At 40.7% G+C, this 19,808-nt stretch overlaps 1 protein-coding gene across 1 annotated transcript; it reads left to right on the top strand.

Annotated features, from left to right (window-relative positions):
• The first annotated feature begins 7,698 nt into the window (after window positions 1-7,698).
• Window positions 7,699-9,904, top strand: kcnv1 (potassium voltage-gated channel modifier subfamily V member 1). The gene is made up of 2 exons (XM_010885329.2): window positions 7,699-8,668; window positions 9,292-9,904. Exons 1-2 carry the CDS (start codon window positions 7,699-7,701, stop codon window positions 9,822-9,824), a joined length of 1,503 nt encoding a protein of 500 aa, XP_010883631.1. The 3' UTR covers window positions 9,825-9,904.
• The last annotated feature ends 9,904 nt before the right edge of the window (window positions 9,905-19,808 follow it).

The raw sequence follows: 19,808 nt of genomic DNA, 5'->3' as shown, positions 1-19,808 counted from the left end.
TATTCTAATGTACATTGAATATGCACGGAAAGACCTCAGATCAAAATGATCTTAGATCAGTGTTGGTAGTTTAGGAGCCTTATGGCCTGAGAGAAAAAACTGGACGTGTGTGCCCCAATGCTTCAGTAGCGTCTACCAGGTGGCAGCAGTTTGAACAGACCATAGCCTGGGTGGCTGTAGATGATGTTCCGTGCTCTCCTAAGGCATTGTGTATGGTAGATGCCTTGCACAGAGGGGAGATAGCAGCCAATGACACGCTCCGCAGACTTCATATACATCCAAAATGAAATTATTTAAACAATTATTTAACAACATTCCAACATTGCTAAGTACAGTACAGAATTGCCGCACTAACTAGCTAACAATTTTAGCTAAGCTAATGCGTTAAGCTTTTTTGAAATGTTTAAACTTTGTCTGCATTTTTGTAGCGTAAATATGCCTGTCTAATGAATAACATCTTTAATTCAAAATTAGTCAGGAAGAGATACAGTTGTAATATCAAGGCAAGGGCTCTTCGTTCCATGAGAAAAAAACAAGAAGTTTTGGTTAGCTAGCTAGCCAGTTCATAAATAATGCTCACGTTCATCTGAGGTGGTTTACCGGTTAGGGTTGTTCTTGAAGAGTATGATTCCATAAAGATTGCAGGCCATAAATCATTCATATATGTGTATGTACATTATTTCCCATTAGATGTGATTATGTTTGAATTCAGGATATTGGCATTCAGTGGAATGGAGTGCTCCAACAAATACAATAAAAAAATATTTTTGTATCATATATTTAGTAATTACTACATAAACTGGGAAAGAAATATACATCTCCCCCAAAACACATTTCATTAACAACACTAATTGGTCTGAAAATGCCAGATATTTGCATAGATATGTGCTTGACATGCCTATTTGTTTATGCTTTCTGGTGGACCTTTCACCAGAGAGCTTTTTCAATTAAGGGGAAACTGCAAAGCTATAAAATCATCTATTTGGTTTGTTGTACACTCTAGCCCACTACAGAAAGACAGTCCTTTCAATGGAGAGCAAAACATCTTCACCCAAAAAAGGCCATGTACCACCATGCACTTTAGGCTTGACCTCTAAACCCATCAATACTTTGGAGATCTCAAAGGTAAAGCCACCAAGAAATTACAAGCCCTCTGCAAAGAGAGTGCGCTCAGGTAAAGGGATAGTAAGTAACATCTACTGCCCAGTACCCCTTCCCCTGCCATGTAAAGAGTTTCCAGAAAAGCCTTAGGAAGAACCTTTCTGACATTGGAAGGACATTGGAAGAACCTTTCTGACATTGGAGGGCATTGGAAGAACCTTTCTGACATTAACTCCCCAGCACATCAGCCAGAGAATGTGCCCTCGCTGTATTGTGATCTGCCCATGGGGTCTGTCTTGACTTATCAGAATCACAATATGCAACTGCCCACCCCCACTGATGATTGCTCCACTTTTCCACTGCCTCCACAGCCCAGTAGCTTCTACGGATCGGACTCAAGATGAGGTGGATCTTAACAATGGTCAATCAATTAATCAAATCAATTAATCAAAAAATATTTATAAATCCCTTTTTACATCAGCAGTAATCATAAAGTGCTTTTACAAAACACCCAGCCTGAAACCCCAAGGAGCAAACAACAACACTGTTGAATTCCAGTGGCTAGGAAAAACTCCCTAAGAAGGCCGAAATTTAGGAAGAAACCTAGAGAGGAACCAGGCTCAGAGGGGTGACCAGTCCTCTTCTGGCTGGGCCGGTGAACATTAAGAACACAAGTTTATAATTATTAAATGTAGGTCCAGAGTCCAGAGTCTATTAAACCTAGTCCAGGTCAGAAGCATGACCAGATGGACAAGGGCAGGGACAAAACCCGGGGGTTTGGGGGTTCAGCAAAATGTGTCAGCTGGAAGTGTCAGGTATCATCTTGATCTGCAACACAACCAGGAGGACTTTGGACAGGGACAGCAACAAGTCTTTCAAGCCTGGTACCTCATGTCCTCCTAAGTTTAAACAAGGAAAGAGACAGGGAACATTTTAAAAGTGCATTCCTGAGATCTACAAATATTTGCAGTGGAGAATGAGAATCTGAGTGGAGAAGAAGAACTGACCCTACTCCCCCAACAAAATAATATAGTAGCGTAAAACCTTTGGGTTGAGTCAGGGGAGTCCGGTGACACTGTGGCCCTATCTGGCCAGTGACTCCACCAGTGACTCAACAACAAGCCAGTGACTGTTCCCCCGAATGGCATTGGAGGGAGGGCATCCCAGTGGCGATGGAACCCACCTGGCAAGACAGCAAGGGTGGACAGTATCAAGTCTTTCACCTTCACACACCTGGGCCAGACTGCACTTAATCATAGACCATGCTGAAGAGATCAGTCTTTAGTAGACACTTTAGTAGACACAAGTCTCGGGCTGTTTGTTTAGAAATTCTAGGGACAATTAGAAGGACTGCATCTTGTGTTCTAAGGTTACGTGTAGGTATGTATGGCTGAGTGATTTCAGTGAGGTAAGTAGGATCAAGTCCATGTTATGCTTTATAGGTTAACAATAAGACCCAAAATCTGCCCTAACACTAACAGGCAGCCAGTGTAAAGAGGCTAGTACAGGAGTAATGTGTTCAGATTTTTTTGTTATAGTTAGGATTCTAGCAGTCGTGTTCAGCACTAATTTCAGTTTATTTATTGATTTATCAGGATAACCGGAGAAAAGAGCAATGCAGTAATCAAATATAGAAGTAACAAAAGCATGGTTTTTCTGCATCAGTTTCATGTTCCGAAGATGGAAATAAGCAACACTTGAGATATATTTTATACACGATCCTACAGCCGTCAAGGTTTACAGTGAGATCTGCCAACAAAACACTTTGTTTCTTGGTTCCTAAAACTAGTATTTCTGTTTTTTTTTTGTTTAAAAGCAAGATGTTCTCTGTCATCCACTTTCTAATATCTGAAATGCATGCTTCCAAAGTAGTTAATTTTGAGGCCTCTCCATGTTTCATCGAGTTTCTCCATGTTTTCACCATGTTTCATTTTCACTGTTACAGCATAACAGTGAAAATTGACATTGTGATTCTGGATGACATCACCCAGAGGCAGCATATATAGTGAGAACAATAAGGTGCCCAAAACCAATCCCTGAGGAACACCAAAACATACCTTTGATTTATCAGAGGATATGCCATCCACACATACAAACTGAAATCTTTCAGATAAATAAGATTTAAACCAGGCTAGAACATTTCCACGTAGCCCAATGTGGGTTTGCAGTCTCTCTAAGAAAAGGGAGTGATCAATATTGACAAAGGCAGCACTAAGATCAAGAAGCAGTAGGATGGATGCGGAACCTTTGTCTGAGGCCATTAGAAAGTCATTTGTTACCTTCATGATTGCAGTCTCAGTGCTATGAGGGGGTCTGAAACCAGACTGGACCAGACCAGACTGGACCAGAAATCTCTTGGCCATTTCCTGCTTGCTAATTGCACACAGATCCCTCAACTTCTGCTCAAATGAGAGAAATAAAAGCACTGAATAATGTATGGAACTATTAATTTAAATAATATATATTTTCTTCAGCTATTGTAACCTGCTCAGCCAAAAGTGGAAGGGATGCACTGTTGGTGTTATTCAGACAATATTCACTAGGTGGGAGCAAATTCAGCATATTGCCTTAAAATGGAATAACGTTAAAATATTTCTCCACACCATTTCATGATGTAAATGTTTTCCTGTGCGCTGAGGACCCCAAAGCAAATCTTGCTTAGGTCCCCCTAAAGGCTAAAGCCAGCCCTAGAACAGACAAAGCACGTTGTAATGCTTCCATAATATAATGGAAAGTGAAGAAAAAAAAAACAGTTCAAGCTCTGTGGGAATAGAAGAACTATGAGACAGTAGGTGGAGTAGGGAGACAGCACGATTTCAGGACACTATCTACCTTCGAAATAGTGTGCTGTATCAGTACAAGTGGATGTGGATAATTTAAGCACTAGGATCCTACAAACATTTTGCATTTTCTTTCTTGGTTCCGCCTGATGGTGTCACCTCCAAAAAAGACTAAGCAATCTTTCTACAAACATAATAGGTAACAACTATATTCTGGACTTCCTCAATTTAGTGACAATTTGAGACCAACATTCTATTTACACTGGTCCATGGATGTGTACCCTTTTCATGTGCAGATCAAGTTCTGCACAAGTTCAATCTCAATAGATTTTGCTCTACTGGTAAAGAACATGAAAGCTAGTCCGGCAAAATATGTATTCTTGTTCAAAGCATTAACCAATGTCTAAAGCATTAACCAATGTCCAGAAGACTGAAATGATTACAGTATTCTAGGCTGCATAACAGGACCGAAAATACTAGAATAGTATGACTTTAATATAAAGCAGCTTAAGCGAACTAAACATCTACAACTCTATCTGTGTATTTTACGAAGTGGCCTCCATCGTTCATGTGTACATGCGTTTGGTTTAAGGCTATTCATAGGCGTTTTTTCAGGGCCATGTTTGAATAGACGTATGTTGGGGACAGTTTTTGAAATATAATATTTGTGTTTTCATTTTCTTTTTTAATGTGCAGAAAACGGCAACTATTGAAAAAAACTTAGTTGCCTAGTAGCACAAATTGCCAGATTCACATGCTTTGCACCTTATTTTGAAACGAACCGCGAGTCCAGGCAGTCTAGCCGGCGGTTCGCCTTTGCATTCATATCTGTCCGACCTCAAACTGTGGTGAAGTTAGCTTTATATTCAAAATTCGGACTTTGATCGTCAATACCTCATCAACGAAACCTGCCAGAAAGACAGCAATTACAAATTCGGAATCTGCTGGCGATAGCGAACAAGCAACACTCCCTGTTTTCTCTGTTGCGTTCATTTTCTGAAAGACATTACATGTCTATGGCAGATTCTCCGTATATTCTCCGTTAAGGGAGCGTGTTAAAAGTGCATATTGAATGTAGTTTTTCCTGACAAACGCCAATTGCATTTGCAACCAAAAACATAAACTAATCAAAATAACTGTAAAGAGCTCAGAATTATGTGCCCTAACATTTACATGGTTGTTGATTTGCATTACAAAAAAAGTAAAGTTGATTGCCTGTTATTGAAATAAAGGTCAGTACAGATTTCATGAAAAATTGCTTTATAAACAAGTAATAATGTCCAAAATGGAAAGATAGACAATCTAAAAGATGTTGGTGGTGGAACAGGTCTCCCTGAAGCTATTTCAGAAGATTATTTCTATATAAGTCTTATTGGGTCCGAGCTATTGAACAGAATTCATGAGAAATTGCCTTATAAAATAATAATAATGTCCAAAATTAAACCAGGCGCTCGCGTAAGAGCCCCAACCCCGGGCCTGGCTCCAGGGTGGGGCCCCGGCTGCGCCATACCGGGCGACGTCACGGAACTCATAATTGTTTTCATCATTAAGGGGGTTTTGAACCGCTCTTAGTCTGACCCATCGCCTAGGACCTGTTTGCCTTGGGAGACCCTACCAGGGGCATATAGCCCCAGACAACATAGCTCCTAGGGTCACTCGGGTACTCAAACCCCTCCACCACGTTAAGGTGGCAGTTCATGGAGGGGCATAATAATGTCCAAAATGAAAAAATAGACAATCTAAAGGATGTTGATGGTAGAGCAGATCTCCCTGAAGCTAAATCAGTTGATTATTTACATTTAAGTTTTATTGGGTCAGAGCTATTGAACAGAATTCATGAAAATATGCTTTATAAAACAATAATAATGTACAAAATGGAAAAATTGACAATCTAAAGGCTGTTGATTGTAGAGCAGGACTCCCTGAATCTAAATCAGTTGGTTATTTCCATTTTAGTATTATTGGGTCCAAGTTATTGAGCATTTCTTATTGACAAATTCTTTATAGACTATTAATAATGTCCAAAATGGAAATATTGGAAAACTAAAAGATGTTGATGGTAGAGCAGTTTTCCCTGAAGCTATATTGGTTGGTAATTTTGATATGATTTATTGACATTTACATAAACAACTGACGTTTTTTATCAACATGACTAGATAAGGGTGCACTTTTAAGACGGTGCCTAAACCCTCGCATTGTAGGAAAGCAGTTTATCACACTCTTTTCGACTCTGAAAGATTAATATGAAACCGAAATGGAAAAACAAGTAGTGTTGCTTTTTCACTATCGCCAGCAGTTTCAGAATATGTTATTGCTGTCTTTCTGGTAGATTTCGTTGATGAGGTATTGACGTTCAAAGTCCGAATCTTGAATATAACCTAACTTCACCGCAGTCGACCTCAAGGAGTTTTATCATGTTTCTTTCGAACTGTGGCGGTCTTTTTCACTTGTACTCGTAAGAATATAAAAACAGTGACTTAGTGTCAACACACATGGCTGGTGGTTTTACGAAAATAAAATAAAAAAAACGGGAGGATGGAATTACCAACTGTCCATTTTATCAAGATGAAACATTTGGATATTGCGTTTATCTAGGTAAGACTTATTCTCCACCCCTAATTAGGTTAACAGATACATTATATTTGTTTAAGACCTGGCTTCAATACTTAAAGCTAGTGTGGTCCATCTGACTGTTAATCTTTGTATGAATGAACCGAGGTACAGTAACATTTGTTGACGTTCTTTCATCGATGATCCAAGCATGACATGACTATAATCATTATATATGCATAATTAGATGGACGTCGATGGATCTCAATTAACAACAATATTAAACTTTTCCCCCCGAAAGTGTGGAGAGTGATTTGGACATATTTTCTCACCTCACACCTTTCTGGCTTCTATTTGAATGCTATTGCAATGGAAAGGACTCAAGGAATAGGTGCGTAGACAGAACTGTACTGTACATTTTCCATTAAAAAAATGCTTGCCGTATTTATCTGAAAATCTGTTGCACTTACATTTAATTACTAACAAATCATGATAGGCTACATGTGACGTGACCGCCAATTTTCCAAACAAGCCCGTTTTGTCTTTGCCAGTCGAGAAGGCTTACAGCAACAACAGGTGTAAAAATATCTATGTTAATACAACCTCTGTAAAACGTTAGTTGTGACTTTATATGACCACCAATAATGTTCAACAGCGGGACTCACCAAAGAAAATGAATGATTAAAGAAATAGCATTTGTTCTATTAATTAGCTAGGCCAGCTAAAATATTTAAATTTCCACCAAGAGCTTTGAAGAAGTAGGACAAGACCAGAGGCGTTTTCCCTGCCTTTATGCCCCATCTTCCCTCCCTTCCCCCCTGTCGTCTTCAGCTTTTTCTCCCACTGGTGTCAGACACTGCACATAGTAGAAGCAGCTGAGGAAATGCGGATTATTTCATTCAGGGACCTTCATGCAACGACTGAGAACTAGGGACAACAAATACCCAATGGCTGAAGATGTAGAGTGTATTCCCATTCTGTGCAGCTAACAACTACACAAGCGTGGAACATGCATGGACAGAGTTGAGAAGTTCAATTGGAATTATGAAGTGACTTGCATGTTCTGACTTACATCTTAACCATTCTCTATGTGGTTTTAAATAGCTTTGGTCTTTGAGACCAGTCATTATGTTGAATCTAATCTATTCCAAGTATCTACAATATATGAACCCAAACAAATGTTGAACTCAGTGTTTGACCTGTTCCCTGATACGCTGCTACTGTCCTGGTCCCCTTCAGGTATTCCCCTCAACCCCCTCTGCCTGCCATGATTAGCAGCTCATCCAGCCCAGCTGGGTTCTATTTGGACAGCTCCCCCCTTCTGTCCCTGGACTCCAGCGTCTTCTACACCGAGACCCCATCTGTTTGCAGTGACTCACAGGACTTCTTCATTGTCAATGTTGGCGGTGACCGCTACGTTTTCTCCCAGGAGCAGCTGGCCCCCCACCCAGAGACCCGACTGGGCAAGCTGGCCCTGTCCACATGGGACTGTGCCCTGGAGCTCTGCGACGATGCTGACTTCCTGGGGAACGAGTTCTTTTTCGACCGCAGCTCACAGACCTTCCAGTATGTGATGAACTTCTATCGCACTGGCCACCTGCATGTACGGGAGGAGCTGTGTGTGCTCTCCTTCCTGCAGGAGATTGAGTACTGGGGCATTGATGAGCTCCGCATTGATCCCTGCTGCCGCGACTTCTACTACCGCCGCAAGGCGCTCAAAGAGAGCCTGGACGTCAACGAGGTGGAGGACGATGCAAGTGAGGACGAAGACTTTAATGGCGCTGCTTGCCCAGGTCTCCGGAGGCGCCTGTGGGAACTGTTGCAGAAGCCTGAGTCGTCGCGGGCTGCTCGCACCTTCAGCATGTTGTCCGTCACGTTCGTGCTGGTGTCCATTGTCAACATGACGCTCATCTCGCTCTACCTGGGGGGTGTGGGCAGCGAGAGCGGGGGTGCTGACGGCGGTACGCCTTTCCTCATGGATGCGCTGGAGCATGTGTGTGTGGCGTGGTTCACCGGCGAGCTGGCGCTGCGGTTCGCCTGTGTGCGCAACAAGTGGCGCTTCACGCATAGCGTTCCCAATGTGATCGACCTGCTGTCCGTCCTGCCTTTCTACGTGACACTGGCGGTGGAGAGCCTGCCGGGTGGCTCCACGGAGCTGGAGAACATGGGCCGTGGGGTTCAGGTGCTGCGGCTCATGAGGTCCCTACGCATGCTCAAACTGGGTCGCCACTCTATAGGTAATGTAGTCGTATGCCCTCACTGCACTCACTCTTGAATGTTACGTGTGCTACTGTTCAGGGCAGAGATGGAGTTGCTGTACTGTCTGTCACCGCTTGAAGGAGACTGAGTAGCATGTGACCTGGAGAACCAGAAGGATGACCACTGACATCTGGTCTATGTAACCAATATGTGCCAGACCACAGGTCAGAGTGAATTTTAGTCCAGTTTATAGTACCTGTAGAAACTCAGGCACTGCTTCTGATCCAGGAGAGATTATACCAGAGGCATCGCTAGGATCACAATACATTCGGGGGTCAGAGAAAGACAATATTATAGAAGTATACACTCAATGGCCAGGATACAGTATATTAGGTACACAAATACTGTGCTTGGTTGGACCCCTTTTTTAAATGCTTTAAATAATGCTACACAAGAACACATAACTATTAGTGGTTTATAAATACTTTTATTATAAAGTAAACGCACACTTACCCAGATTGACAGTCAGATGTGCCATAGCCAGGCGATTTAAATACATTAGATGAGTTATTTATCTTTTTGAAAGGATTTATTACAGTTAGTGAAAAGTCAATGAACTACTGTATTATTGATCCCAGCAATGCATGTCTGTGCTCCCCAGGCCTACAGTCCCTGGGTCTGACCATCACTCAGTGTTACGAGGAGGTGGGTCTCCTTGTCCTTTTCCTCTCCGTAGGCATCTCCATCTTTGCCACAGTGGAGTTTGCCCTGGAGCACGATATCCCTGGCACCACCTTCAGTAGCGTGCCCTGTGCATGGTGGTGGGCTACGACCTCTATGACCACAGTGGGCTACGGGGACGTCCACCCAGACACCACTCTGGGCAAGGTGCTGGCCTGTCTCTGCATCCTGTCTGGCATCCTCCTCTTGGCACTGCCCATCGCAATAATCAACGATCGTTTCTCTGCCTGCTACTTCACCCTAAAGATAAAAGAGGCTGCACTGCGGCATGCGGAGGCACTCAAGAGGCTTGCATGGGGTTCGCTGGGTGACGTGGTGGTGGACGGGGCAGGAGAGGGAGGACGGGTGAACCTGAGGGATGCTTATGCCAGGAGTGTGATGGAGATGCTAAGGCTTCAAGGGAGGAGAAGGACTAGCACGCAGAGTAGTGGAAGGGACGAGCTCTGGTGGTAGTGTGGAGGAAGGAACACAAGGGCTGCTGTGGAGGAAACAATCTGCACAATATATAATATAGGAGATTCAGTTAAGGCCAAAAGTATTCATACCCATGCCAAATTGTGACCCATAGTGAATTTTTTTTGGCCAAGAGGTTTCTTCTGGTGGGAAATGATAAAACACGGTAAGACAGTGTGGTGGAGACACAAATGAATAATATAACTACTTCTGTTTTTAGCCATGACTTGCAGTTGACTAGTAACTGACTGGAGAACTACTGCTGTTCAGCTGTTCTCAATTTATAGGTGATTAGAATGCTCTCTCGTGGTGGAAATTACAAGACCATTTTAAATGGTATAGATTTTCTCAAATATTTTATTTATTTGAGGCTATGAAATTCCATTGTAAAACATTCTCCCTCGACCCCATTTTCATATCAGGTGACCCAACATGGGGCCGCGACCCCTAGTTTGGGAACCTCTGGTTTAGGATGATCGGTGGACAATTATGTGATCAATTACTGATACAAAGTATGGTAACTGTATGACTGCACAAACAAGCATCACAAATTTGTCATTCTGTCACCAAAATTTGCATCTGCACTTCAGGTAAATTTGTTTTTGTAAAATCTAAAATGTTTTAGCCATGTACATACAGATGTATGGTTTATTTAAAGTTAAAGGAGCCATTTGTGAATTGAACTCATAGAGTTGGCATCTTCCCAATGATTTTCCCTTGTTAATTTTGGTCTAGTTAATGTGTAGTGTAGCCAGCCTCAGTGAAATAAGGATAAAGAACGCAAATGAATATAGGAATTGCTTTCAAGAGATATAGTTATACCACATGCAGAATAGGCTATACAAATGGGAATTCCAAACCAAACTTGGTAGCTATCTAGTTGTTATAGTTAGCAGGTAAGACTTTCCAGAGTTTTGTGGTTTCTGTTATTTTGTAGATGCTAGAGGGGGCAACTTTCTCCTTTAAAAGCGTAGTTTGACCTAAAATCATGGTTGGGTAGAATTTTCCTTGCATGTCTGAAGGCCCATGGTGTCATATTACATGACAAGACATTCTTTACTTCTCTCCCATCCTGTAGTTTCATTAGCTTTGTCTATACACTCACCTAAAGGATTATTAGGAACACCATACTAATACTGTGTTTGACCCCCTTTCGCCTTCAGAACAACCTTAATTCTACGTGGCATTGATTCAACAAGGTGCTGAAAGCATTCTTTAGAAATGTTGGCACATATTGATAGGATAGCATCTTGCAGTTGATGGAGATTTGTGGGATGCACATCCAGGGCACGAAGCTCCCGTTCCACCACATCCCAAAGATGCTCTATTGGGTTGAGATCTGGTGACTGTGGGGGCCATTTCAGCACAGTGAACTCATTGTCATGTTCTAAGCACTAAGGGGCCAAGAAAACATCCCCCACACCATTACACCACCACCACCAGCCTGCAGAGTGGTAACAAGGCATGATGGATCCATGTTCTCATTCTGTTTACGCCAAATTCTGACTCTACCATCTGAATGTCTCAACAGAAATCGAGACTCATCAGACCAGGCAACATTCTTCCAGTCTTCAACTGTCCAATTTTGGTGACAGTCCAATTTTGGTGACACCGGTGGGGTCTTCTGCTGTTGTAGCCCATCCGCCTCAAGGTTGTGCGTGTTGTGGCTTCACAAATGCTTTGCTGCATACCTCGGTTGTAACGAGTGGTTATTTCAGTCGAAGTTGCTCTTCTATCAGCTTGAATCAGTCGGCCCATTCTCGTCTGACCTCTAGCATCAACAAGGCATTTTCGCCCACAGGACTGCCGCATACCGGAAAGTAATTCCCTTTTCACACCATTCTTTGTAAACCCTAGAAATGGTTGTGCGTGAAAATCCCAGTAACTGAGCAGATAGTGAAATACTCAGACCAGCCCGTCTGGCACCAACAACCACGCCACGCTCAAAATAGCTTAAATCACCTTTCTTTCCCATTCTGACTTTCAGTTTGGAGTTCAAGAGATTGTCTTGACCAGGACCACACCCCTAAATGCATTGAAGTAACTGCAATGTGATTGGTTGATTAGATAATTGCATTAATGAGAAATTGAACAGGTGTTCTTAATAATCCTTTAGGTGAGTGCATATACACCACTTGTACATACATATACTTAAACCTTGTAAATAGTTTGCCCTCTATTTGCACTTCTGGTTAGACGCAAACTGCATTTCTTTGTACTGTATTTGTTCACTGACAATAGATGAAACTTTGTAATTAAACAATACAAGTACATACAACAAAATGCAGTTATTCAGTGGGTTTTCTGTTATTTTAAATTCTGCAACTGCAACTATCAACATGCACAGACCAGACGTGTGATTGAGAACTGGTATGATGGTTGCAAGGTGGAGAATTCCTACCAGACAAATGTACACATGTTGTGAAGGCCTGTACTGCACTACAACTATCTGGCCTATACAGATGCTGCCAACACACTTGCAACAAAATATTTACCACCTAGTTTCACAGACTATCTTTTGAACAATGGTGAGGCACAGCCGGGGAGTGAAGAAGACAGGTCACAGAGGGAGGCACCTTGGCTGACACATGGAGGGCCTCTCAGGCTGCTGGAGTCCTCAATGACCTGATGAGATTTTTCATGTGCCATGGCAGGATACGGTGCTGAGGGCTGGCCTACTGAACTCTCAGTGAATTATTGAGACACACATTTAAAGAAAACCTATTTTTATTTTGTCAAATATTTGTATGTACAACAAGTGTAACAAAATATTGCAAACAGTGAAAAGAGCAGACTTCATAAAACGTATTGTTTAAAATGCAAAGAAAGTGCACTCAAGTATTTTGTTCAAACATGCACTTTCTCTGCATTTTAAATTAAAGAATATAAATAGAATGAAACAATATTGAATCAAATAACTCAAATGGTCAACATCCATGAAGTGTGCAAATTATTATCACTCAAATCACAAACAAAAGTTAGTCACTTTGGAAAAATATTACTTTAACCAATATTGGGGTGTGTATTTAAACATTGTCTTCAGCACTTTCTTTCCCCATCTCAAATAAAAGCTGATGAATTTTGAACTTGGCTAGACCTTATGTTTTGGCAGTTTGCAGATCAGGTCACCTATGGTGTGACAAAATCTTGCAATATCATCATCAAACTAAAGTGAGCATGGCATGTCTCTCTTCCATTTCTTTTCTGCGCTGATCCAGAAGGTTAAGTCCAGCTGTCAGGTCATCATTCTTACTAAATATTCTTTAGTGTTCTCTAGGAGGATGAAGAGGAGTCGAGGCAGGATGTACCTGGAGAGAGACTCCTCGGTTGTTTTTGGTGGACAGGTCTTTGGTAATTAGACAGACAGGTTCTAATGATGGTCTGTTCTCAGTTTCGGGGGCAACTGATGCAGCTGGTGAAGGTACATTTGAGTCCAGGTCAGTTTCAGGTGACTGCAGGATTGATGAGCTGCTGCTGTACTTCATCTGCAATGACAACATATTTTACTTTAAACTAAAGTTGCCTGACACTTGTCCCTGATCCCCCTCTCTCTTTCGGCTAAAACTATTTACTCATCTGAAGAAAAATCAAGTCGAAAACTGACACTTTGCATTTAATGTTGGATGAACAACTAGCGAGCATGGCAAAATAGTACTATTAGTATTAGCTAGCCAAACTTGCTTTACCTAAATAAAAGCATGGCAAAATAGTACTATTATTGTTAGCTAGCCAAACCTGCTTTACATAAAACTTCTGTTTCTACAGATACAATTGTGGCAGCAATATTGATAGCTACATCTAAATATAACTACATTTAACTGAGTAGTTGGCTAATTAACGCAGCCATTCAAAACAAACGACTGGTACACAACAGAATCACTGGAGTATACACTTTCAGTACTTGCAGTTTAGGATTCCGTTTAGTTTCTCCGACAACGTGACAAATTTTTTTGTTTACTCCCAGTCCATAGGGATAACTCAAGTGTATTGAAAACATTTTAAACTAAGTTTGGTTTTTGTGTTGCTAATACGAATCGTTAAACTTTACTGGCCAGTTAGCCACCTTTTTAAAAGTAATCAACACTGAATTTGCCAATTTGTAAAACGGAACTTACCCCGTTTGTGTCCTCGCCAAAATAGGATTTGTTTTTACTGTGTTGTATGTGCCTGGACAGTCAGAAAGCATTATATAAAACTGAGGTACTTTCTTCCCTCTTGCATCTGGTCTTCGTTGATACAGGAAGTTGGCCTTCCAAACTCTGTGTAAAACACTCCCTCCGCCATTCCAACCAATCATCGTTTGTGCGGGTCTGCGGTTCATGTACGCATAGCTACGCCCTTTTAGATTTTTGAGCTGGTGCGGGTAGCCTATGCGGAATGGCTGTGCAGACCTATGCGGCTCTCTGCGGTGTCCCCGGATCCTACGCAGACGCGTTTGACATTGAAGCATAAATCAGCCTTATGGCAGGGTTCCCGCGGCTCCTTAAAAAGTCTTAAAAGGTCTTAAAATAAAATCAGGGAAATGAAGGTCATTAATATTCTTAAATGTACTGTAAATTTGCTGTAGGTATTACATTTGCAGATGGTGCATTTAAACCTGATGGAATTGTATATTTGTGTATTTGTTTGATTCAGACTCCGCCATTATATGTTTTACGTTACATTAGCTAGCTACAGACATTGTCGTCAGTAGTTGCTAGATAGAGATGAGCCAATATGTGGAGATGCAAGTTGAATGAAACATGGTTGGAGGAAGATACGTTTCGTTGGTGGTTGGCGCCGGCAGGAACGAGTACGAGGCAAGGTGCAATTTGGTGGACCTAGACCATGAAATTGAGAGAAGAGGAGCAGACAGTGTTGCCAGAGTTGATTGACTGTAAACCGCTCAATCATCCGTAGACACCAGAACAAATATGCCAGAACCTCTACAACCCTATCTGTAAATTGACCCGCCCCAGGCCATTTTTGCCGGCACACTGTCATTAAAAATAGCTCAATTTTACAGGAAACTTCCCCATCTGGGAACACTGGCAGCAGAGCTGAGCCACAAGTCTTGAGGAGAGTTTGGGTTGGTGTTACACACAATTTTTTGGGGGAAACTGAACGACTTAAGTACATCAGGAGCTGTACTACAGCCATTGAGTGTTCTGCGTTGCCATCAGCCGTAAAACCTTTGGGAATGCCCCCTTTGAAATAAATGACTACTGCTACACTACTCGCATTGTATCATGTCCAGTGGCAGTGTCTGAGCATCACAAAATGCTGAGGTTGAATTTTTGACCCTGTAAGGTGATGATCTCCCAGTGTGAAATGTTTATAACATACTCCTATGTCTTATTTGCATTCCCTGTTTGATACTTAGAAATCATTGTATGTTTTGGCAATAATCCCGACCTCCAGATTACTAAAAAGTAAAGTTGGAATGAAATGCTGACCAGGGGGATAGAAGGATGCTGTCAATGTCACTAAACTGTCATATAACAAAGTGATTTCCCATGATTTATTAGTTGTAATAGGCCCTAAATGTAGTCGCTGATGTTCATATATATATATATATATATATATAGATATATTTTGTTGTTTGCTGAATGAAAAAAAAAAGGAATTGTCATTTTCAGGTTGAGAAAGCAATTTGCCTGGTTATACTCCATAGCTGATAGCATTGGTAGCATACATCATTGTTGTGGTAAACTTTATTTATAGCTTAAAAGCAGTGCATTGGGGACAATAACATGAACTTGTAATGGGGGATCTATATAAAAAGGTTACCTGTTCATATACGCATAGTTACGAATAGTAAACTAAATGTAGGCCATGATCTTTATCAAATTGTTATCACAACAATTGTTTTACCCTGAATCGGCTCTAAGACAAACATCTCCAGTGACAACCATTTCCTGAGACAACCACAGAGACAACTGGTGTTCTCCTTAACAATATAAAGGCTAAAAAGCTTTGCTACAACACTGTTTATTGACTGAGTCATTTTATTTTTGACACTGGTATCAAATATAAGTGACATTTGAAAGGATTGGAATTGCAACTTCAGGTCTAGGACAGAGCCTCCTTCTGAAACAGGATGGTGTAGAAGTCATAATTAAGGTCAGACATTCCTAGGGGAGCAAGAGAACAAGAATTGCCATCAGGCAAATGTTGCTAGGACAGTGCTAGGACATTTAGTTAGAGAATACGAGGCCAAGATCACTAAACATTATGGAGAATCATCTTGCTATGGCTTTAACTCTAAGCATTCATATGTAAAATATAATTGTTGTTTATCAGGTTGATACATGAAAAATATGAAGAAAATCGAACTTAACTGAGGTAAAATTGTTCAAAAAGAAAAAAAAACAAGAAGTACATATTTTTCTCAAAAACATGTCAGGATTACACCACAAGAATAATGTTTGGAACCATTTGTAATAAAACCACCTTCCACTTGATATATATTTCTTTATGTTCATCTGAATTAGGAACTGGTCATCCATGAATTGGGAGAATATATGAGGGGAATACATTAGGCAATGTGTGATGTAAAAAAAGTGCTTCACCTGAAATTGATTAAAATAGCCTTAAATGAAAACAGACAGCCTGTACTTCCTCGTCATATAGTTCCAAAGTGCTGGGATACTTAGCCATAACAAAACTTAATATGTCTCTAACATATACTTTTGAACCCCACTGTTAACTCACTGAACCTAACTACCGGGAACTTCTCCATATTCGTCTGTCTTTTCAAGAGTTTCATTGAATTTCATATTGTTATTTCTGAATGTAGCACTGGACATAAGACTTCATAAAAATTCGGTCACCCTGATATAAGCCAGGTTCCAGATGATCCACAAATCAAATCAGTTCTTTTTTATTAATTAGATATTTTGTATTACTCATGATGCCCTATTTACAGCAATGAAACACATTTATATATACCTTACAAATTATTGATAGAACTCTTTGTAGTAGAAATCATACACTACTGTGAATTATCCTCTTTGTAGACAAAAGTCATGATTTGAGGCGATCTGTTCTTTGAGTTAGACTATTTTCAGGGCACAATTACTCCAATTTACCTGCTAAATATCTATTTTCCTATCCATACTGTAGCATATTCTTGTCACATACTGCCACCTGGTGTCTTTTCCTCAGAAGCACACTGCCAGAAATGAAAATAGATATCATTATGGATGTATCCACATGGGGTCAGCATCAGATTTAAAACAACAGAATGAAAGCAATGTGGATTTATTTCTCAAAAATTGGATAGGCAAGGGTTAGGTCTTCTTCGACATATGTGCTCTTGTAGTTGTCCCCCAACAGGTTTGAATGGAGGAGGACCAATTATTGTGGATATGGATCTTATTTGGGGCCAGTTGTAATTCAAGAGAAAGATGAAATGTTTTAAATATAGGCTTTTTATAGAAATGGGTGTTTTCTGGTTTCATGGGGCAGGATCTTTAATATGAGATGTGACCTAAGGTCAGTGGAGTTAAAGAAAGGTGAAGGCTAGTAATGGAATAATATGTATGTAAAATCTGTTTATTGTAAAATAATTATTGAATTCAGAGATTCAGAGATCGGAGGAATTTTGAAGCAATTCTGAGCTTATAATTGTAATTCAAGTGAATTTTAGAATGAAGAATATTGTGAGAATATTTTTAATATTCATATCCAGCTCTGTCTGGACTGACCATTGTCCTGTACAACGGCTATTTTGTCTAAAATTTCAGAATTAAACTAATGAGCAGGGTAAGCTAAACCATAAGCATCCATTGGGGGGACATGGTAGGAAACCCCTGTTATAGAGCAAACACTAATAATTTCAGTCTTGATAATGTCCCCTAGTTATAGTAGTAGTTTAATATTAACATGTTTACAAGCAATTACAAACCCGATTCCAAAAAAGTTGTACACTGTACAAATTGTGAGTAAAAAAGGAATGGAATAATTTACAAATCTCATAAACTTATATTTAATTCACAATAGAATATAGATAACATATCGAATGTTGAAAGTGAGACATTTTGTAATGTCATGCCAAATATTGGCTCATTTTGGATTTCATGAGAGCTACACATTCCAAAAAAGTTGGGACAGGTAGCAATAAGAGGCCGGAAAAGTTAAATGTACAGATAAGGAACAGCTGGAGGACCAATTTGCAACTTATTATGTCAATTGGCAACATGATTGGGTATAAAAAGAGCCTCTCAGAGTGGCAGTGTCTCTCAGAAGTCAAGATGGGCAGAGGATCACCAATTCCCCCAATGCTGCGGCGAAAAATAGTGGAGCAATATCAGAAAGGATATTTTGGTGCATCAGAGAAAAATTGCAAAGAGTTTGAAGTTATCATCATTTACAGTGCATAATATCATCCAAAAATTCAGAGAATCTGGAACAATCTCCGTGCATAAGGGTCAAGGCCGGAAAACCATACTGGATGCCCGTGATCTTCGGGCCCTCAGACGGCACTGCATCACATACAGGAATGATACTGTAATGGAAATCACAACATGGGCTCAGGAATACTTCCAGAAAACATTGTCGGTGAACACAATCCCCCGTGCCATTCGCCGTTGCCGGCTAAAACTCTAAGTCAAAAAAGAAGCCGTATCTAAACAGGATCCAGAAGTGCAGGCATTTTCTCTGGGCCAACGATCATTTAAAATGGACTATGGCAAAGTGGAAACGTGTTCTGTGGTCAGACAAATCAAAATTTGAAGTTCATTTTGGAAAACTGGGACACCATGTCATCTGGACTAAAGAGGACAAGGACAACCCAAGCTGTTATCAGCGCTCACTTCATAAGCCTGCATCTCTGATGGTATGGGGTTGCATGTGTGCGTGTGGCATGGGCAGCCTAAACATCTGGAAAGGCACCATCAATGCTGACAGATTTATCCAAGATCTAGAACAACCTATGCTCTCATCCAGACGTCGTCTCTTTCAGGGAAGACCTTGCATTTTCCAACATGACAATGCCAGACCACATACTGCATCAATTACAATGTCATGGCTGCATAGAAGATCCAGGTACTGAAATGGCCAGCCTGCAGTCCAGATCTTTCACCCACAGACAACATTTGGCGCATCATAAAGAGGAAGGTGCGACAAAGAAGACCTAAGACAGTTGAGCAACTAGAGGCCTGTATTAGACAATAATGGGACAACATTCCTATTCATAAACTTGAGCAACTTGTCTCCTCAGTCCCCAGACATTTGCAGTCTGTTATAAAAAGAAGAGGAGATACCACACAGTGGTAAACATGGCCTTGTCCCAACTTTTTTGAGATGTGTTGATGCCATGAAATTTAAAATCACCTTATTTTTCCCTTAAAGTGATACATGTTCTCAGTTTAAACATTTGATATGTCATCTGTTGTATTTTGAATAAAATATTGAAATTTGAAACTTCCACATCATTGCATTGTTTTTATTCACAATTGTACAGTGTCCCAACTTTTTTGGAATCGGGTTTGTAGATTGGGAGACTAGATAAATACATAGGCTGCTAAAGGGGTCACATGTCACCCATTCTCTATTTGCACCATATGTGTATGACCATAAATGATCATGTAGCAGATGATTCAGTTGAACTCTAGATGTGTAAAAAAATATACGAGCCCCGCAAACTGGCTATTGAATGGGGAAGAACAAAACGTTTTCCACAAAGCATTGGCAACCAGTGACCACTTGGGGCATACCTCAGAACATAACACTGCAGACCCAGTTGGCATGTCCTTTTCAACTGTCAATGTTACACATACACACTCGAGGCCAGATATTCCCCATAAAATTAGGGTTGAGATACATTTTGATAGTCAAGAAATGGGACGAATTAAGTTCACTAAATCGGAAGCGTAAATTCACAATAGACAGGACAGCATTTTGTGTACTAGTAAGGATTATCATTAATGGCAGAATTCACAGGATTCCCAACTGCCACAGCAACGGCTGTACTGGGAAAAAATTATACATACAACAAATTGA

The sequence above is a fragment of the Esox lucius genome, chromosome 20 (assembly GCF_011004845.1).
Source record: "Esox lucius isolate fEsoLuc1 chromosome 20, fEsoLuc1.pri, whole genome shotgun sequence".
Classification (NCBI taxonomy): domain Eukaryota; kingdom Metazoa; phylum Chordata; class Actinopteri; order Esociformes; family Esocidae; genus Esox; species Esox lucius.
Note: the sequence above shows the minus strand (reverse complement) of the source record. Positions and strands in the feature narration are given on the sequence as shown.

What these genes read in the sequence shown, in the direction of transcription:
- kcnv1 (XM_010885329.2), top strand. Translation starts at nt 7,699, where the DNA reads ATGATTAGCAGCTCATCCAGCCCAGCTGGGTTCTATTTGGACAGCTCC. An exon ending in ACTGGGTCGCCACTCTATAG is followed by an intron (nt 8,669 to 9,291) that starts GTAATGTAGTCG and finishes TGTGCTCCCCAG; the next exon opens with GCCTACAGTCCCTGGGTCTG.